At 46.8% G+C, this 22,586-nt stretch overlaps 1 protein-coding gene across 1 annotated transcript in view; it reads left to right on the forward strand.

Moving 5' to 3' along the window:
• LOC141176198 (gastrula zinc finger protein XlCGF66.1-like) overlaps positions 1 to 16,338 on the forward strand; it is an 83,048-nt gene extending 66,710 nt beyond the window's left edge. The window contains exons 2-5 of the mRNA XM_073660188.1: positions 14,465 to 14,614; positions 14,744 to 14,923; positions 15,006 to 15,129; positions 16,334 to 16,338. Of these exons, the coding sequence (XP_073516289.1) occupies positions 14,537 to 14,614; positions 14,744 to 14,923; positions 15,006 to 15,129; positions 16,334 to 16,338 (387 nt within the window). The 5' untranslated portion in view covers positions 14,465 to 14,536. The remainder of the gene's footprint in view (positions 1 to 14,464; positions 14,615 to 14,743; positions 14,924 to 15,005; positions 15,130 to 16,333) is intronic.
• The last annotated feature ends 6,248 nt before the right edge of the window (positions 16,339 to 22,586 follow it).

Below are 22,586 nucleotides of genomic sequence, written 5' to 3' on the forward strand. Positions count from 1 at the left end.
GCAGCAGGAGAGGCCGTGTCGGAGGGGGTGAGCCAGGTTTCAGTGATGCCGAGGAAGGAAAGCTTGTTAGTGATGAAGAGGTTGTGAATGTAGGAAAGTTTGTTGCAGACGGAGCGGGCGTTCCATAGAGCTCCTGTTACGGGGGCTGGGCAGATGGGTATAAGGTTAGAAGGGTTATGAGAGTTTGGGATAGATCGTAGGTATGAGGTGGAAGTGGCTGTGGGGATGTGGTGAGGAGGGCCGGGATGTGGAGAGATGTCGCCGGCAGTGAGGAGGACCAGAGAAAGCGTTAGTAGGTGGGAGCAGGAGAGGGCATGAGGTGGCTGTCTGTGTTTTTAGACAAAGGATTGTATGTTGAGGAATAGCTCTGAGGAGGAGGTGAGATGGGTGGGGAGAATGAAGGGAGAGATGAAGAGTTCATTACTAGGTGTAGGGATTAGGGGTGGTTGGAAAAGGTGAAGGATTAAGGGGGTGAGAGTGAAAACAAAACACAAACATTGTTTACTGTGACTTAGTATCCAGTTACCTTCAGTTCACTTCAGGTTCAATTCAGAACTAATTCATATTTCTCACACTTAAGCAATGGCCACACTTAAGGTAATGGACACAGACTCCTGGCCCACAATATATTTGTAACAGAATGCATTCAGCTGTGAACCAGAGGGGAGTGGTCTGTGCTCATCTTGATCAACTGATTAAGGCTGAACCAGATGCTGGATACTCAAAGGCTAAGTAAACAAGGTCATAAATGAAAGTGGGGGGTAGCTGGTGTAACTTGAAGAACATACCATTAGTAAATAGGAGCAGAGAGGTACAGAGAAGGCTGCATGGAAATCAGGATGGAAAAGTTGGGTCACGTACCATTATGCTGGATGTATGATGCCCCCACACAGAGTAATGTTCCTACAGTACCACCATCCCCCCACACACAGTATAATGTTCCCACAGTACCGGCTGAGGTCCTGAAGTTGGAATAAGTCCTGAGGTTTTACAGTTGGAATACTCCTTCCGGACAGTGGTTCTCCCTTTGCCTGCTCCCCTACATGTATACCCTCGAGCATGTATACAGGCATGTAGGGGAGCAAGCCTTACTAGATATCAAGGCTTTGTACAGTAATATACTGCATGAGGATGATATTAGAGGAGTAAGACGTTTATTGAAATCAAGATCAATAGAGTGTAGCAGACATAATGACTTCATGGACGATCTTCTAAAATTCACTCTTACTCGTAACGTCTTTCTTTTTGACAGGAAGTACTTACCCGAGCTCAGGGGTACTGCAATGGGGAGCCCCTGTACCCCCTCATCTGATAACTTATTCCTGGGCTGGTGGGAGGAAACCACAATATTCAGGGATGATCATAAGTGGTGGCAATCATATATTGGGGCATGGGATAGATATATTGACAACATTTTTATCATCTGGTCAAGGACGAGTGAACAATTTCTTGAGTTTGTCAGGGAACTCAATATCTATAGAGTGGGGCCTTAGATTTATATCAGTTTAATTATTACCAGTTGCCTTTCCTGGATATACTAATCCAGAAAGTACGGGATGTGAGCCAGGGTTGTGAAGTCGGTAAGCCAAACCTTCGACTCCTACTCCTCAATTTTCATGACACCGACTTCCTCATACATGGCTCATAAATTTACAGTAGGACACATTTTTCTCAGCTAAAAGTCTAGACCCTTAGATCAGGAATAGGACAGACATTTATAGGACATTTCATAACTTTCCCAAATTCTTATGAAAAAATATTCCTCACAAACTACATTGTACTACTGTACCCAATTTATTTATTTTAGGAGTCGGTCCATTTTATGCCGACTCCGACTCCATCAAAATGGGCACCGAATCCACGACTTCGACTCCACAGCCCTGGATGGGACCCTAGGGACACTCATCTACCATAAACTATTAAAGTGGAATAGCAACCACCCCATCCTCCTAAAAAAAAAAAAACAAGCAATATCCAAGGGCCAATTTTTACAGTTGAGAAGAAACTGCTCTAATGTCACAGATATTAATAAAGAGGCAATAGACATAAACACCAGATTCAAGGAAAAAGGTACCCACAGTACATTTTGGATTCCGCACTATTGTTTACAGAAAAACAGGATAGACAGACATTCCTCCATACCTAACCAAGAGACCAAGAAAAAGATGGGATAACACAAGTAATAGAAACTTGTGACAATCAGTGACCTTATCTTTAATATCTTCAGAAAACACTAGGATGTACTTGCGGCCAACCTGGACCTGAGGGTGCTGTGGGATCTACTCCCACAATAACTTTCAGAAAGGGTTGGTCAATTAGGGACCGTTTAGTGCATAGTTTCTATAAAAACCTGCACCCTAGGGGACATGGCTAGATAGAAGAATCTGTGGTTTCTTTAGATGTGTAGAAAGTTGTACATGTAATTGGATGACACCATCTAAATCTTTCTCAAGTTCCTCTACAGATGAAACCTTTTTCCAGAGGGATTATTCCAACTGTAAAACCTCAGGACTTGTATATGTGGCCACATGCACCTTCCTCCTAGATTATGTATGCACGACCAATAGGCAGTCTAGGAGGAGTGTGGGGTGGCATTTGGGCGAAATACGCCATGGTCGGGACACCCCATTAGTGAGACACATGAACAGTGCACATTGAGGTGAAACAAGAGACATCTCCTTTTGCATCGTTGAGGTGGTTAAACCCAATGTGAGAGGGGGTGATCTCAATAGATGTATCCTCATAAAGGAAAGTGAGTGGATTTCCAAACTGGATTCACGAGAGCCCCTAAGGGACTGAATAAGCAGATTTACTATGCTTGTTTTGTATGAATACAGCCCCAATCTGGATTACATTTTTGGATTTTATACTCTACCCATTGCTATTCAGTTCTCTGTGAATGAGGTTCACATATTGTTTTACTTCATCAAGAGATCTGAGCTTCTATATCAGAATTATTTCTTATCAGTTATATCCCACTTATACTGTTTAGTAACTAACAAGTGTGGTGATCCTTGTGTATCTCTAATTATGCAATAGGGGTCAAATATGACCATCTAGGAATATACTGTGGGCCACCATCCCATATTTTTTTGTAGTGATAAAGTAGATCTACATGCCTATTGCATGATGGGAGGATGTGCAATACTTGTTTTTAGTCTCCCATGAAACTGATCTCAGAGAGGATTTTTCTGTTGGTGGAATGCAATCCAATACCATATGCGCTCCAGCGTGGAACGCAGACATCTGGCCATGCGCATTTGTCGACAATGATCCTAGATGTGCTCTGTCGTGGAATGATAACTGCGGGCACGCGCAGTCACAGGTACGAGTGACGCGGAGGCAATCAATTTATCTGGCGTTTCAGCGTAAAGCACGTCACTTCCGGACATGCACACTAGGAGATGGACATTATCGAACCTCTTGCTCATGAGAAGTAGCGTAGGCGCGGTACAGTATATCCTGTGACAATTCACCTCTAGGAATGGGAATGGGTCTCCTAATCTGGGGTTTTGGATGAAATGTGATATTTAAACATGGACACCTGGCTATTAGGCACACTATGCTGAACATCATGAATTATCATCCCTGTATCAAGCCTCCTAATGAACCTGTTGGGGAAACGCTTTGAGGCGGATTATTGAAACATTCTCTGAGTACCATACCCTTTCCTTTATACATATTGTAGGGGTTTTACTTTCTTGGGCACAACGGGAGGAAAACAGGAGGCATGTTCCTTTAAAAGTTCATGTGGGTTTATTGCTTCATAAATCCAGAAGCCAAACAGAAAAACAAATAGCCTTTAGATCAGGCAAACAAAGTAAATGTCCTTAGCATGTCTCTGCTCAGCCAGGCTTGTGCGGCACACAGCTGGGGTAGCGTCCAGTGTCCTGGCTTGGTCTGAAGACAAACATACACAGGAGGCCGTCTACCTCCAAACACACAGACCATGTGCCAAACAACAGCCTTCATTTTATAGGCTATTAACCACACCCAGAGGTGAGGTATGTTGGTAGCTGGACCCGCCCACCTTACATATCTACCCTAAAGCCATGGGGCTTGGCATCTTCTACTGCCAGACAGGGGATTCTCGAGAGGGCATGGGCATTACCATGTAGCTTCCATGCTCTATGTTCTACATGGAAGTAGAAGTCCTGTAGGGCTAAAAAACAGAGGTTGACCCCTCATCCATCCGAGTGGGGCATAGTCGGATGCTAATCTAAATTTTCGACCTAACAGATAGTACCGTAAAGTGTCCACCGCCCACTTTATGGCCAAGCATTCCTTCTCTATGACCGAATAATTTTTCTCGCAGGAGGACAGCTTTCTACTCAGAGGACAGGGTACTCCTCCCCGTGTATCTCCTGGGAAAGGACTGCTCCTAAACCGACATCTGAGGCATCTGTCTGGAGTATAAACTCTTTCTTGAAGTCCGGGGCAACCAGGACCGGTTGCCTACACAGAGCCAGTTTCATCTCTTGAAAGGCCGTCTCCGCCTCTGCAGTCCACTTGGCCATGGCTGATTTTGTCCCTTTAAGGAGGTCCGTCTGGGGTGCGGCCATCATGGTGAAGTTTGGGATGAATTTCCTGTAGTATCCCACGATTCCCAGGAAGGCTCTGTCTTGCTTTTTCGACAGCAGTCTATGCCAATTTTGGATTGCTTCTACTTTAGTAATTTGGGGTTTTATCTCGCCTCTACCCACTACATATCCGAGGTACTTGGCTTCTTCTTTCCCCATGCCACATTTCTTCTGGTTTATTGAAAACCCCACCTTCCTCAGAGCATCAAACACAGTCTGGATTCTTTCCAGATGACTCTCCCAGTCTGGACTGAAGATAATAATATCGTCCAGGTATGTTGCGCCATATTTCTTATGGGATGCAAGGATGCGATCCATGGCTCTCTGGAAGGTTGCAGGGGCCCCCTGCAGTCAAAACGGCATCTGGACATACTGGAAGCATCCGTCAAGTGTAGAAAACGCAGTCTTCTCTTTGGCTACCTATGCCATAGGGATCTGCCAATATTGGTCTGGTAGCGCACCGCTCCTTGGTGCCCCTGTGTTTCCCTTCTAATATTGTTCTTCTACCAGCTGGAGTTACATTATCGCCATCTGGATATTTTTTTAAAAAAATTCTAAATAAAAGACATTTGTTTTTACCATTGGAGTCTGTGGAGCTGGATCATCCTCATTTCTATTACCTGTCTACTGAGCGCAAGCAGCAGCGCTGATCACGGATCCTGGAGACACCCAGCTGGTTCATGGAGGTGAGCTGGTTTTTTCTTTTCCCTTTCCATCTGCCAATATCTCTTCGTCATATCCAAGGTGGTTATGTGCCTTGCTGGCCCAAGCCTCTCGATCAGCTGATCAACGCGTGGCATGGGATATGCGTCAAATTTGGAGACCTCATTCAACTTCCGATAGTCATTTCAGAATCTCCACTCACCATCGGGATTTGGGACCAAGACGATCGGGCTTGACCAATCGCTCTTGGATTCTTCAATGACACCGAGCTTCAGCATACAAGCTACCTCTTTGGAGATCAACTCTCGTCGGGCCTCAGGTATCTGATAGGGCTTCAAGTTTACCCGCACATGAGGCTCCGTCAGAAACTCGTGTTCTATGACACTTGTGCGTCCCGGCAATTCCGAGAACAGATCCCTGTTCTTCTGTATCAACTCCCGACACTGTTGTTTCTGGGCCTTCGTTAGCGTTTCCGCTATTGCGACTCTTCCAACGTCACCTTCTGGCTTGCCCAGCAAGCATGGAGCTTCCACAGCCTCTCTATCTTGCCACGGCTTGATGAGGTTGACGTGGTATATCTGGTACGCCTTACATCGTCCCGGTTGATGAACCTTGTAGTTCACTTCACCCACTTTTTCCACCACTTCATACGGCCCTTGCCACTAGGCCAAGAACTTGCTTTCCATCGTAGGAATTAGCACGAGGACTCGGTCTCCTGGATTGAATTGCCTCACTCTGGCTAACTGGTTGTAGACTCTGGCATGAGCTTCTTGTGCCTGGAGGAGATGTTCTTTTACAATGGGCATCACCTTCGCAATCCTCTCCTGCATCAGAGCAACGTGCTCGATGACTCTCTTGTGGGGCGTGACCTCGGCTTCCCAGGTTTCCTTTGTGACATCCAGGTAACCCCGCGAATGTAGGCCATACAGGAGTTTGAATGGCGGGAACCCCGTAGAGGCCTGTGAAACCTCTCGGTTAGAGAACAACCGATAAGGTAGGAGACAGTCCCAGTCTCTTCCATCCCCTTCTATGGCCTTCCTCAGCATACTCTTCAGATTCTTGTTAAACCTTTCGACTAGGCCATCTGTCTGAGGATGGTATACTGAAGTCCTCAGTTGGGAGATTTGAAGGGCTTTGCATAACTCCCTCATCACCTTACTCATAGAGGGAGTTCCCTGGTCGGTGAGTATCTCCCTTTTGGTAAGCCTGTTCATGAAAAGACATGGACCAACTCACGGGCTAGACTCTTTGCGGATGAGTTTCTCAGTGGAATCGCTTCAGGATAGCGTGTGGCATAGACCAGGATAACCAATATATATATTGATGCCCACGAGCAGATTCAACCAGGGGACCGACCAAGTCCATAGCAATTCTTTCAAACTGCACTTCAATAATGGGCAATGGCACGAGGGGACTTTGAAAGTGAGAGGTGGGGGCGGTTAACTGGCACGTAGGACAAGACCTGCAATAGACCTGCAATACTTAAATATTTCCCGGTGACATCCAGGCCAATAGAACCTTTGCATGATCTGTTCCTGTATTTTTTCCACTCCCAGATGTCCCCCCAAGACATGTGAATGGACCATGTCCAACACCTTCCGTCTAAACGGGCCCAGCACTATTAACTGCTCTGCACGCTCCTCCCTCACTTTCTTGACCTGGTACAACAACTCCCCACTCATCATAAAATGGGGAAACCTTGTGTTACCCTCAGCTCCTGTGCAACCCCATTTATAACAGTGACATTATTAAAGGCTTCCTTCAGAGCTAGGTCCCTATGTTTGGCAGACCCAAAATTCTCGCTGGTCACCCCTAACTCCGGAATGGCAGACACAGGGGGCACCACCTCCTCATCCCCCACAAGGACACAAAAGGGAAACCTGTCTGACTCTGGGTGTGGTGATACCTCATTAGGATTAACTGTTTTCTTATCTGAGCCAGCGAACCCAGAACCCTTCCCCCACAGATCCCAAAGCATACAAAAGTCCCAGCCTATAATAATAGGGTGCAACAAGTCCAGAATGATGCCGACCTCGTGAGACTCCGTACCGTGGGCCGTTTCAATGTCCACTCTGGCCATGGGTTGTCCTTAGCATCACTATGAATGCACCGAACGCCGACTTTTTTCCCTCCCCGAGTCTAGTAGTGCTGTTACCTCCCATCCATTCACCTTCACGGGACATGCTTGTGGCCCCTCGCTGGGTGGACAGTTCACACTGCTGGCTGGATAAACTTAATATGAACAACTGTGTCCTATACTGCAGTCCATCGGCTCAAGGGTCAGGGGACAACAGGTGGCTATATGGCCTGGACCGTGGCACCTCCAGCAAACAACATCACCCTTAAGGACCTTGGGCACCACCTCCCTCGTCCCTTTGGACCTTGTCACCCTGGGCAACCCAAGGCTGTATGGGCCTCGGCAGGGAGTGCACAAACCGGTCCATCACCATCCACTCTACCATCTGCGCAGGCATTGAGGACTCCAGCTGCAGTCACTTCTGGACCAGGTGCAACAGGTCAAACATTTGGGAGCGAGGTGGTTTGTTCCGGTGATACGAACCAGCTGTTCCCTGATAGTCATTGTCACCCCCAAGCGCGCGAGAATCTCAGTTTTTAGCTTGCCATACTCTTTGGCATCCTGCAAAGCTAAATCATAGTACACCTTTTGGGTGTACTATGCAAAGCTAAATAGGACGTACTATGCAAAGCTAAATAGGGTGTCCTGCAAAGCAAAATCATAGTAAGCCTACTAGGCGTAGTTCTGGGGCTCTCCCGTCAAGTATGGCGCCAGTACCTTTGTCCACTGCTCTTGCGGAAATTCCTCCCTCTCGGCGACCCTTTCAAACACCGTCAGGAAGGCCTCAACGTCTTCCCCCGGGGTCATTTTCTGCAAAGCCCGTTATACCGCCTTCCGGACATGGGAGTCATCAGTCGGACCTGGGGTTGGAGCACTCATCATGCCCTGGATGGCGGTTGCCAGAAGCTGCATCTGCTGCCATTGTTCCTGCTAGTGCTGCTGGATCTGCTGTAACAGCCTGTTGGGGATGCTTGCTGGCTTGCGACAGACTTCACCCAGGGCATGCAGTCCATCCTGTAGCAGTCACGCGTCTCTGCTGGGAACATTGCTCGCACCTCTAACACCAATTGTAGAGGTTTTACTCACTTGGGTGGCGATGGGAGGAAAACAGGAGGCATGTTCCTTTAAAAGTTCATGTGGGTTTATTGCTTCATAAACCCAGAAGCCAAACAGAAAAGAAAATAGCCTTTAGATCAGGCAAACAAAGTAAATGTCCTTAGCAGGTCTCTGCTCAGTCAGGCTTGTGTGGTACACAAGCTGGGGTAGCGTCTAGTGTCCTGGCTTGGTCTGAAGACAAACATACACAGGAGGCCTTCTCTGTCCAAACACACAAACCATGTGCCAAACAACAGCCTCCATTTTATAGGCTGTTAACCACACCCAGAGGTGAGGTATGTGGGTAGCTGGACCTGCCCATTCTCTCCTAGCTACCCGTAACCCATCTCCCAGGTGCACCAAACGATCCTCTTAGTGCTTATGTGCCCTAGAGAAACACTCCGAGTTACATCACAGAGACCAGCCATCTCTGTGACACATATCTCCCATCGACTACGCAACCATTAGCCACCTTACAATACTTTGATACATATCTGGTTTTATGATTACCCCATGGCCGATTAAAGGGAATCTATCACCCCCTGGGACTTATCTGACCTCTAATATTGGCATACAAGTAATAGAAATGTGAATCTATACATACAGTACAGACCAAAAGTTTGGACACACCTTCTCATTTAAAGATTTTTCTGTATTTTCATAACTATGAAAATTGTACATTCACATTGAAGGCATCAAAACTATGAATTAACACATGTAGAATTATATACTTAACAAAAAAAGTGTGAAACAACTGAAATATGTCTTATATTCTAGGTTCTTCAAAGTAGCCACCTTTTGCTTTGATGACTGGTTTGCACACTCTTGGCATTCTCTTGATGAGCTTAAAGAGGTAGTCACCGGAAATGGTTTTCACTTCACAGGTGTGCCCTGTCAGGTTTAATAAGTGGGATTTCTTGCCTTATAAATGGAGTTGGGACCATCAATTGTGTTGTGCAGAAGTCTGGTGGATACACAGCTGATATTCCTACTGAATAGACTGTTAGCTGCTTTTTTCTTGCCATAATACAAATTCTAAGTAAAGAAAAACGAGTGGCCATCATTACTTTAAGAAATGAAGGTCAGTCAGTGCGAAAAATTTGGAAAACTTTGAAAGTGTCCCCAAGTGCAGTTGCAAAAACCATCAAGTGCTACAAAGAAACTGGCTCACATGAGGACTGCCCCAGGAAAGGAAGACCAAGAGTCACCTCTGCTTCTGAGGATAAGTTTATCCGAGTCACCAGCCTCAGAAATCGCAGGTTAACAGCAGCTCAGATTAGAGACCAGGTCAATGCCACACAGAGTTCTAGCAGCAGACACAACTCTTCAACAACTGTTAAGAGGAGACTTTGTGCAGCAGGCCTTCATGGTAAAATAGCTGCTAGGAAACCACTGCTAAGGACAGGCAACAAGCAGAAGAGACTTGTTTGGGCTAAAGAACACAAGGAATGGACATTAGACCAGTGGAAATCTGTGCTTTGGTCTGATGAGTCCAAATTTGAGATCTTTGGTTCCAACCACCGTGTCTTTGTGTGGCGCAGAAAAGGTGAACCCGACGCTGGTGACACTGTTGGGGATTTATTCAAAATTGAAGGAATACTGAACCAGCATGGCTACCACAGCATCTTGCAGCGGCATGCTGTTCCATCCGGTTTGTTTTTAGTAGGACCATCATTTATTTTTCAACAGGACAATGACCCCAAACACACCTCTAGGCTGTGTAAGGGCTATTTGACCAAGAAGGAGAGTGATGGGGTGCTACGCCAGATGACCTGGCCTCCACAGTCACCAGACCTGAACCCAATCGAGATGGTTTGGGGTGAGCTGGACCGCAGAGTGAAGGCAAAAGGGCCAACAAGTGCTAAGCATCTCTGGGAACTCCTTCAAGATTGTTGGCAGACCATTTCCGATGACTACCTCTTGAAGCTCATCAAGAGAATGCCAAGAGTGTGCAAAGAAGTCATCAAAGCAAAAGGTGGCTACTTTTAAGAACCTAGAATATAAGACATATTTTCAGTTGTTTCACACTTTTTTGCTAAGTACCGTATATTCCGGCGTATAAGACGACTTTTGAAGACTGAAAAATCTTCTGTCTAGTCTGGGGTCGTCTTATACGCCGGTAATGCTTTTGAACTTTCAGAAATTGACATGCGGGGATACTCTGCGGGTGTTAATAAGCTGCCGTGGCCGTATCCCTGCCATGTCGGAGTTAATATAAGGTGGAGGGAGTTAAAATACGGCGGCGGTACGTCCAGACAGTCAGCGCTTCTGTGCTGAAACTGACACATCGCTGCGTATTCCCAGCTCCGGACACAGCGCAGGGCTTCTGTGCTGACAGCTTTCACTTGTCACAGAAGTGGTGCGCTGTGTCCGGAGCAGGGAAGTTCGCATCGCTTCTGTGACAATATATAAAAAGCCGGCAATTCAGCAGCGGCATAAGCCGGCACCCGACAATTTAGAATAGAAAGAATAGAGCTTCACACATAGATTAGATAGATAGAAACATGTCAGTCACATATATATGAAGTACAGTGACAGTGTTGATTACTGTACTTGTCATTTAGTATTAAAATAAAGGATTTATTATTAAAAAAATTGGCGTGGGGTTCCCCTTAATTTTAGGCTCTAGCGGAGGTTAAGCAGACGACTGGGGCAGATGTTTGAAGCCTGGGAAGGGGGTAATACCCACAGAGCTTCCCAGGCTACTAATATCAGCCCCCAGCTGAATACCTAGTCTTTACTAGCTATTAAAATGGGGAACCCCCCCAAAAAAATGACGTGGGGTCCCCCCTAATTTAATAGCTAGCAAAGGCTAGGCAGACAGCTGGGGGCTGATATTAATAGCCCAGGAAGGGAGCCATGAATATTGGCCCCCTCCCAGGCTAGAAACACCAGCCGTCAGCCGCCCCAGAAATGGCGCATTCATAGGATGCGCCAATTCTGGCACTTAGCCTCGCTCTTCCACGCTGCCCTGGTGCGGTGGCAGGGGGTAATAGGGCTGGGGTTGATGTCAGCTTATAATGCCAGCTGACATCAAGCCCAGGTTAGTAATGGAGAGGCGTCTATAAGACACCCCCATTACTAACCCCATAGTCAAAGTTAAAAAAAACACAAACACCCAGAATAAAGTCCTTTAATTGAAATAAAGACACAATCCTTTATTGTTCTAAATTAAACCTTACTTACCATCACGCCCATTCCAGCTGAAGCCAACGATCTCCTGCAATAAAAGAAAAATAATAAACCAACCTCATCCTTACCTTTCCATGGTTCCCACGACAGCTCCAGCTCTGCTACATCGAGATGACAGGCTGGACCGCAGCAGAACGCTGCCATCCAGCCTCTCATCCCGCAGACACTGAGAAGCGCAGGCATGCTTGCGCTCCTCAGTGTCTCTCTGTGACGGCATCCAGATGAGCCGACAATGAACTCAGCTCACCTCCTGGACGTCCGTCACTGACAGCGTGGGAAACTTCTACTGCGCATGCGGGGAGCAGGAGAATTTTCCCACGCTGTCAGTGACGTGCATGAGGTGAGCCGAGTTCATTGGACATGATCTCGGCTCATCTGGATGCCGTCACAGTCAGACACTGAGGAGCACAAGTATGCCTGCGCTTCTCAGTGTCTGCAGGATGACAGGCTGGATGGCGGCGTTCTGCTGCGGTCCAGCCTGTCATGTGAATGTAGCAGAGCTGGACCGGTCCTGGGAACCATGGAAAGGTAAGGATGAGGTTGCTTTATTATTTTACTTTTATTGCAGGAGATCGTTGGCTTCAGCTGGAATGGGCGTGATGGTAAGTATGGTTTAATTTAGAACATTAAAAAATTGTGTCTTTATTTCAATTAAAGGACTTTATTCTGGGTGTTGTGTTTTTTTTAATTACTTTACTAGAAATTCATGGCGGTCATGTCTAATATTGGCGTGACCCCATGAATTTCGGGCTTAGGGCCAGCTGATAATGCCAAGCTGGCCCTAACCCCTTTATTACCCAGTGAGCCACCGCACCAGGGCCCTGGATGAGTTGGGTACAGCGCCAGAAGATGGCGCTTCTATGAACGCGCCATTTTCCGGGGTGGCTGCGGACTGCAATTTGCAGCAGGGGGGGCCCAGAAAGCTTGGGCCTCCCTGCGCTGCAGATTCCAGCCCCCAGCTGCCTAGTTGTACCTGGCTGGACACAAAAATAGGGCGAAGCCCCACGTATTTTTTTTTTTTATTATTTCATGAAATAATTAAAAAAAAAAGGGCTTCCCTATATTGTTGTGTCCGGCCAGGTACAAATAGGCAGCTGGTGGTTGGGGGCAGCCCGTTCCTGCCTGCTGTACCTGGCTGGACACAAAAATATGGCGAAGCCCCACGTCAACATTTTTGGGAAAAATTAATTACAAAATTAATAATTTAGGGACTGCATCTTTATTAACCCCTGAATTGTCATTTAGTGTTAAAATAAAGGATTTTTTAAAAAGAAAATTGGCGTGGGATCCACCATCATTATAGTCTCTAGCGGAGGTTAAGCAGACGGCTGGGGCAGATGTTTGAAGTCTGGGAAGGGGGTAATACCCACGGAGCTTCCCAGGCTACTAATATCAGCCCCCAGCTGAATACCTAGCCTTTACTAGCTATTAGAATGGGGGACCCCCCCAAAAAATGACGTGGGGTCCCCCCTATTTTAATATGTTTATGAGTGACAGTTTTCCTGCTATATACCTGCATGTCATAAGAATTTAAATTAAAAAAGGACCATGTTAAATTCAAATCTGTTTTTTTTTAATTTTTACCGGTGTTTGGTATGCGTTGGAAAAGGGGTAGTCTTATACGGTGAATATATCCTAAACTCTATATTTTAACAGGAAAGTAGGGGGGTCGTCTTATACACCAGGTCGTCTTATACGCCGGAATATACGGTATATAATTCCACATGTGTTAATTCATAGTTTTGATGCCTTCAGTGTGAATGTACAATTTTCATAGTCATGAAAATACAGAAAAATCTATAAATGAGAAGGTGTGTCCAAACTTTTGGTCTGTACTGTACCTGAATGCCTCATATTAGAGGTCTGTTTGCTGTGAAATGGCTTTTTATTCAGTGAAGATTCTGATGCTTGCTGGCCGTGGGGTAGTCGGTGGAGTGGATTCCCTTTAATAAATACTCACTTAGCCCCATTCTTCATGCAGATACTAATAAATCCAGGACCTACGAGATTTTTACCATATGATAGTTGGATAGTTAGGGGTGTATCATCCATATCAGCAGCCCACAGGGCCACTATGGTGCCCGTGAAAAAACACAGAATTTGAGCTTGGTATAAGTTGGTATCCATGCAGCACATAAATGCATGTTTACTATGGCCATAAATCAGAAAAAAAACTATAAGAAGAAAAATGATCATAAACCCTGCTGTAAATAAATAAAAAGCAAAAGTGCATTTAAATAAAATAGGGTTCTTAGCAACACTGTTTTTGATCAAAAATAGCATGAAAGCTACCATGGCAAGGTGAACCTATTCGGAATAGTCCTACTCTGTATAATATTAAAAACCTTGCCGTGTATCAAAGCCTCAAACTTCTGTGTGTGAATTAGACATGAGATCTAACGTGATAGAAGATTACAGTCCGGGGAAGACGGTAAACATTCATATAGACGGCTGGTGGAGATGTAGTCAGTGAAGAAATCTGGCTAAATATGTTTCTAGAGCCGTAGTAGAAGATGAAGATGTCATCCTCATCATGAAGTAGTTATTTCTCATGTTACGTGTAATGAATATCTCCTGCAGTATTGCTAATGCCGATTGTAGTGTCGGTAAATGAGACGAGAATTAGCGTTATGGAAGATGAGTCTTTGAGAAACGTGTTCAGCTACAGACTCCAAGGAAGAAACTGCTTGTTGTCTGTGGCCTAAAATATATCGGTTTTATTACTAGATGTAAAGCAGAAAACTAAATACTGTAAAATAATATATCTCCTCATATGTTTCCCCTTATTATCTCCAGTAATTGTATTATCACACAGGATTTTTATGACGTTACATCTGCTCATCTTCTTCTCATTCAGGTCCCTACAATATCGGATCCTCTCAGTGAAGATCTTCTATTTAAGAGAATTTTCCTTATGAACCCATGAAAGATGGATATGGATAGAGACAAGATGGCGGAGAGGATATTACACCTCACCCTAGAGATCCTCTTCCGGCTTACTGGAGAGGTGAGAGATTCTGATGACGTCACATTACATCATTCTTATCTATGGGAATAACAGATGGGCAGAACTGGAGAGGTGAGGACTCTGAAAATGTCTGTACTGAGATTTATTAATGTCTCTCTCCATAACCAGGATTACACAGTAGTGAAGAAGACCTCTAGTGAGCGCTGTCAGGTCCATGTGTCTGAGGGATGGGAAAGACCCCTCAGCCCAAACTCAGGGCCTTCATCTCACCCCCTGATACATGAGGACATCAATGACCAGAAGATCCTAGATCTCACCTACAAAATGATTGAGCTGCTGACTGGAGAGGTGACACTGCTGGGAATGCTGGGACATTATACAATAGCACTATGAAGGGATCGGGGGATGACTGTATCATTGTATGTGTCAGGTTCCCATAAGGTGTCAGGTTGTCGCTGTCTATTTCTCCATGGAGGAGTGGGAGTATTTAGAAGGACACAAAGATCTGTACAAGGACGTCATGATGGAGGTTCCCCAGCCCCTCACATCACCAGGTAATAGACAGGACTAAATACACACGGCCTATAATTATCTGTATGTAAAGAATGAATTCAGTCCCTGTATGTGTTTCCTCCAGATCTATCCAGTAAGAGGACAACACCAGAGAGATGTCCCCGTCCTCTTCTTCCACAGGACTGTAAACAAGAAGATCCCAATGTTCCTCAGGATCATCAGGTAGATGCAGAGAAGATGTCATGAGATCTCCTCTATGATGTGTAGACGGCTGTGAAGGTCTTGTGTTCAGTCTTGTTTTATCCACCAGTATTATATGCGGTGGAGATGGCAGGATTAGAGCTGATCATAGATGTGACTTCTCCATCTGTCTGTGACTTTTACAATATTTGTTTCAGGGTGAAGATCTGACCCATATTAATACTACAGAGACATATGTAAAGGGTGATGAGTGGTGTAAAGAGGAGATTCCTACATATCACTACCCAGGTGAGTACTGACCACTAAATGCAGAGAAGTCACAGATTCTTCTCAGTCACCAGCTGTGGCCGCTTTATCGGTTGTGTAGTCCGGCCGTATCACAATCGTGTGATCACCATTTTGCCTCTAGACCACAACATTCTCCCCCACCCAAAACTGTTCAAATGATTTTGGGCATTGAAACCCTTTTCCATAGAACTTACAACCTGGAGGATCTACCTACTCCCTGTGATTAGGAGACGTTACCTGCCCAGATCTGTAAACCACAAAGCCAGAAAATCACTTGAAGAAAAATATTATGATGGTCCTGTAAGAGAAAGCGGAGGGTAATGATGGTGTTGGCTTCCTAGAACCCTGATATCTTATTGGATGAATCTTCCTTCTCTCCCTTCTGTGCTGCTGAAGGTGCTCATATGGTCCCTACAAGACCAGGTCCACTCTTTCTGGCCAAACTTCACTTTTATGATCGACAACATTAAATGTGCAGTGACGGCCAAGTGTGAATTTCTGTACAATAACAACAGAGTTTCCCTTTATCCTGACTTTTCAATTTCTGTTAAAACTGACTAACTTCAAACCAGATTGTGATAAACTAAACAAAAAAAAATTACTCCTGTGCCATGATATATCTTTAATAGTGATGAGCGAGAATGCTCGTTACTCGAGCTTTACGGGCATGCTCAGGTGTTTTCCCGAGTATCTTCAGCTGTGCTCGGGCGTTATGTTTTCGTCACTCAGTGCTCATGATTTGTGACTGTTTGACAGCTTGAATACATGTTAAGAATGACTGTTTCTTAGGCATTCCTCACATGTATTAAAGCTGTCAAACTGTCGCAAATCATGAGCACTGAGTGATGAAAACATAATGCCCGAGCACCGCTGAAGATACTCGGTGAGCACCCGAGCATGCTCGCCGAAAGGGTTAACAGAACATACTCGCTCATCACTAATCTTTAAGCTAAATTTAAGACGCCTCATCTCTGCACTATTATAAAAGTTCTCTTTGAAGTCTAATATTTCTTCTTGAAACTCATCTGACAGAAAATATTGTCCCTTACGATAGTTTAGATTGCCAAGAGCCACTGAGCCCCATACTCTAATTACCCCAGAGAGGTTTCACCACTAGTTACTCACTACTTACTGATGGAGACTGTTGAGTTTGATCATTTCAGTAGATGTGTTATTGCCTATACTCACAGTTTTTGACTATAGTAGTTAGTGCCCAAAATACTCTGATTTAACCCCTTCCTGCAGCCAGTTTTGTGTTCCTATCTGGGCCCATTCTTCAAATCTGACGTGTGTCACTTTATATGGTGATAACTTTGGAATTCTTCACAAATGATAATGGGAAACAAATGGACCTTACAAATAATATTCCAACTTCTCTTGAATCCGACAATCCCCTATATACGGTTGTACACTACTGTCTGGGCACATGGCAGGTTAAGAAGGGAAGGAGCGACATTTAGCTATTTGAATGCAGATTTTGCTGGAATAGTTCGCAGACACAATGTATTGGGGGCGCTGTTCATGGTCACCTGGCAGCTCAAAAGATGGCTACCAGAAACAGGCTTGGCGCTATATACTCAATTTTCCAGATCCCAGGGTTTGCCTTGCTCATCATCCTTTAACCCCTCTACATGGATCTGGAGTTACACAGAGACCCCCTAGGCTTGGGCCACGGTGTTACCTGCTGTTCTGTGGTGTGAGATGGGAAGAAGAATAGTCAGGTAGCCGGGTCAGAACCAAGAGGATAGAGAAAATACAAAATCAGAAGACACAAGAGTAGTCAGTAAACGGGCCGAGGTCTCAACAGGAATCAAATACACAAGCCGGGAGCTGAGCACAGAGGACTGAACCAGAGGAGAACAAGGCTGTATCTGGCAGCTTCCGGCAATATGCTTCCAGCTTTAGTAGGGTACGGTGCTTTCCAATTGGCTGAAGCAGGGAGCAGATTACTCCAGCTGGACAGCACACACCCATACTGCCAGACTGGATGGTACTACTGGTCCCAGGCTCCCTAATCTTAGTGGCTGCGAAGAGCCTGCGCCGCCCAGAACTTCTGGTTCTGACGTCTCCTCCATCACCAGCGCCACCTGCAGGATGAATAAGGCGGCTCCTGGTGAGAGAAGCAGACGTCGCAGGAGCAGATCCCAGAGGAGATGGGACCCACCATTTACAGAAGCCCTAATGTGACCAAATTGCAGAAAACCAGAGCAGTAGAAATCCCCATAAAGTGACTCCATTTTGGAAATTATAACCCTCAGTGAAATAATCTATAGGAGTACTGACTATTTTGACTCCACAGTCACTTTCTGGAAATTAGCGCGCAGTGGATGATGGAGAGTGAAAATTACAAATATATAATTTCATTACCCAACACATAGTGCCCAGATTGTGCTCCAGGAGACACACACCGTAAATTAAGTGGGTTCTTCTCAGTATAGTAATGCCAAATACATGAATGCTAAATGTGTTTTGGGCGCACTGCAAGGCTCAGAAGTGAGGGGGAGATTAGACTTTGGGAGATCGGATATTGCTGGATTGGGTTATGGAAGCCATGTTGCTTTTCAAAAGCCTTTGAGCCACTAATAATGTGGAAACCTCTGGTTTTCCATTGACAGATGATGGACCTGAGTGGGGACTTGTTTTTTGTGAGATGAGTAGAAGTTTTTATTGGTATTATTTCACCTACATAACATTGTTTGGTGGCTTTTTATTCCATATTTGGGAGGCAGAATTAACAAACAGTTGGACACCACGCTCCACTGCTTCATCCTATGAGGTTTTCTATTAGACTGTGAACTGTTATTGTCTTGGTGAATAATGATGGCTAACATAGGGCAAAATTTAAAAAAAATCACAGAAAAACATACAGCCTTACCAACACAAATCATATAAGAAATGCACTAGCAGGATGCCACAGACCCCCATGATAAAGGTGGGGGCAGCGCAGGTGCAAAATACTGATGGAGCAACCACTCACAAACCGAACAATTCATGGAGAGGATGGTTGCCTAGTATTAAAGATGCACACAGATGAAGCTTGCATAGGACGCCAGTCACACAGGTAAGTGTGATGCACAGTGTCTGGCTTAGGATAGTGATGATGCCCATACTATTAGATCAGGGCGGCTGTCCAGCACTATATAAGTGCACCCCACATGCACAGACACCTCAGTACACCCAACCAACACGAAAATGCTAGTGCATTTGTTATCTGATTTGGTGTTGGTAAGGCTGATTTTTTTCTGTGATATGTTTTCTTGGTAAATAATGATACTCTGTTGCCTCATTGGGGGACACACAGGACCTTGGGTGTTATGCTGCTGTCCACTAGGAGGCGACACTATGCATAATCTGGAAAAGATTAACCGTGGCTCCTCCTCTGCAGTATACACCCCTGAACGGCATCAGCCTTCTCCAGTTTTTGCTTAGCGTCGCATAGGAGGCACACCTAAAACCTTTACTCTGTTTTCACTGATGGGATTACAGATGAAGAAAAGTGGGTCTAGTGCGAGACTCCCGGCATGGCTCCTTCCTCGGCCCCTTGTTACAGGGTGCACGGTTGAAGTCGAAATGGCTATTCCCCATATCGCTCCTTCCCCAGCCCCTCGTGTGCTGGTTCGAAGACGAGACCCCCCTCCTTCCCCAGTTCCTTTCGGTTTCTGGGTTGAGGTCGAGGCGAGGATATAGCCCCCTGATAGTGACAGCCCCTGGGGGTATTAGGTTGAAACGCCTCAGGTAGGGCCTGTACAGGTACCAAGGACCCCAGCCGTGCTGCGGGTTCCTGTCGGGGCCGGGGGAGCGCAGGCAGGCATGATACAACAGAGGCACAGGCCTTCCTGCGCCCTGTTTCTGCGGCAGCACAAGTTCTATGGTGCCTCAGGGGGACTCTTCACAGGTTCACAGGGCCCCACCCCCTTTCGCTGCTACCCCACCGCTACCCTGCCTTTAAATCCGGGGAGGTCCGGTTCAGATCCGGCCCCCTCCCGGACTTCCGCGCCGGCCTGGAGTCCCTTTGGGCATCAGGCACCTAATTTAGGCTGCGGCTTCGGCCTAGCCGAAGCCACCACCTCCTCTCCCCGGCCCGCCCCCCCGATGACAAATATTACACTTTACAGTGTCATAGAGGGGGCGGATCGAGACTGAAAGGGCGCGATTTTACACAGTTCTGCCGCCCTTTCAGCTCTCCGCCCCCCTTCTTTCTTAACTTTACTCCGGCGACCATTATCTGCTGCAGAATAAGGGACATAGCCAGTCTCTGGGGGGCACAGGACTGCGGATCTTCGGCGCTGGACCTAGGGGCACACTGGTGGGATAAGATCACAGCTGGAGTTCTTCCTCGGCTGTGAGTCCATTATTCCTTATAGGCTCCTCTGCATAGCCTCCCCTGTAGGGCCCTCTGCATAGCCACCCCAGTGCACTATGCTGGGCTCAAGGTCCAAGAGAACCAGGCAGGACTGCTATTATGCACTCTGTACAGCCTGCAGCAATACTCTCCCCAGCGGCAGCATGTATCCGCACTGCCAGGACTGCATCCAGGCTACTGTGCCAGAGCCCCAAGAAGCCCCTGCCAATGCTTCGGTGTCTAATGCCATGCTGGAATGGGTCACTCAGATATCGCAATCTATGACACAGTCTATAGATAACCTAACTTCCACATTGCTTCAGGCTCTGCAAAGTCATGCCTCGGCTATGAACGCTACCCAGCAAAGGGAAAGCTCGACTCAGGGACATGTCGACCCGGGAACATCCACGTCTAGGTCAGGACACAAGCGGACCCACAGGTCACGTTCATCTGCGTCATCCCATAGCACACGGTCATCCCCTTCTAGGGAGACATACCATAGTTCCAGATCATCTAGACCGTCCCCTACCAGGGACATACAATACAGTTCTCCGCAGGGATCCCCGACCAGAGAAGGCCTCCACCCTGGTTCACCCAGCAGGAGACACCTTAGCGATACACAGGATTCGGAAGGCATCTGTGATTCCGACTCAGACAAGGAAACTGAAGGGTCCCTGATCCCAGTTCCCCCTAGCAATACAGCGCTAGTTCAGGTATTAATCTCGTCCATCCATCAGGTGCTGGACATTTCTGATCCGCCCCCAGAGGCACCACAACAAGATTTTATTTGAAGGAGTTCTGAAGCCGCCTAAGGTCTTTTTTGACCACCCAGAGTTTGTCGATCCTTAAAAAGCAGTTCTCACAGCCTGAGAAGAAGTTTACCAATCGCAAATATCTGGAAGCGCGGTACCCCTTCCCACAGGAGACCACCAAGGAATGGACAGATCCACCCAAAGTGGATCCCCCAGTCTCTAGGCTAGCAGCACAGTCACTCCTTTCACTGCCAGATAGCTCAATCCTCAGGGACGCAGCAGACCGGCAGGTAGAACGCATGGCTCGTTAAATTTTCGAGGCCGCAGGGGCCTCCCTGGCTCCCGCGTTCGCTTCAGTTTGGGTTGCCAAGGCCATCCTGGCTTGGGCCCAAAATTTACAAGCTGGCCTCCCAGTATCTGTTCCTGAGCTGTCGGACCAAGCGGTTCAAATAGCAGTTGTAGCAGATTACATGCTTCATGCAGCTCTGGATTATGCAAGGGGTGCAGCGGGGATAGCATCAAACGCCATCGCGATTCGGCGTATCCTCTGGCTGCGGTAATGGAAAGCAGACGCAGCCTCAAAGAAGTCCCTTACGCACCTCCTGTACCACAGTGGTCGACTTTTTGGTGAACAGTTGGATACGATGATATCCAACGCCACCGGGAGTAAGAGTACCTCTCCTCCCCCAACTGAAACCCAAACGCACTTACAATAAGCATAACCAAACTCGATTCCGATCCTTTCGGAACTCTTCGGGCTGGTCCGCCTCACGGCCAGCACAAAATAACAACCGCCTCCCACGCAGGTACAACTCGCGGCCGATGCAAAAGTCGGACAAGACCTGGCAGTCAAAAGCAGGCCAGTCAAGGTCCAAAGGAGGAAAACCTCAGACCTTCTCCTCATCATGACTCACGGACTCCAGAAGACACCTCACCTGTAGGTGACTGACTTTTGCTCTCTCATCAAGTATGGCTGCCTGTTACAGAAGACAGGTGGGTCAGGGAACTAGTGTCTTCGGGATACAAGATAGAGTTCACTTCCAACCCATCAAACAGACTCTTTATTTCTGTTCCCCCAAAACCGCCACACAAGGCTCGTGCCTTCCGCCAAGCGGTCTTCTCGCTTCTTCAAGCTGCAGTCATAGTACCGGTCCCCGCGGCCGAGCGCTTCCGAGGGTTCTACTCCAATTTATTCGTAGTCCCCAATAAAGGAGGCGGCATACGGCCCATACTGGACCTAAAGCAGCTCAACAAATATGTACGGGTACGTCACTTCCGCATGAAGTCCCTTCGGTCCATCATTGCGTCTATGGAAAAGGGAGAATTTCTCGCCTCCATAGACATACAAGACGCATACCTGCATATACCAATTGCGCCCGCCCATCAGAGATTTCTCAGGCTCGCAATCGACCAGGACCACTACCAGTTCGTGGCTCTCCCGTTCGGACTCGCCACGGCTCCCAGAGTGTTTACCAAAGTCAAGGCAGCCACCATGGACGTCCTGCACTCCAGAGGCATAGTAGTCGTTCCATACCTGGACGATCTCCATATCAAGGCTCCCACCTCCAAGGACTGCGAGCTCAGTGTCTCAATCACAATCGACACTCTGAGTTGCCTGGGCTGGTTAGTCAACCTACAAAAGTCATCACCAACCCCGAGTCAGTCTCTGACCTTCCTGGGAATGCTATTCAGTACCTTAAGGGGTCTAGTGCTCCTTTTCAAGGACAAGGCACTGCCTCTCTGTCTAGGAGTTCGACCCTCCTCAGCAAACCCCCTTGATCTCTCCGGTTTGCCATGAGAGTCCTTGGCAGGATGGTGGCGGCAATAGAAGCGGTCCCATTTGCCCAGCTTCACCTCAGGCCTCTCCAACTAGCCATCCTCAAGTCATGGGACAGGAACCCTCTTTCTCTCGACA

The sequence above is a fragment of the Phyllobates terribilis genome, unplaced genomic scaffold (genome assembly GCF_046119375.1).
Source record: "Phyllobates terribilis strain yellow unplaced genomic scaffold, ASM4611937v1 Scaffold_17__1_contigs__length_24005725, whole genome shotgun sequence".
Taxonomy (NCBI): Eukaryota; Metazoa; Chordata; class Amphibia; order Anura; family Dendrobatidae; genus Phyllobates; species Phyllobates terribilis.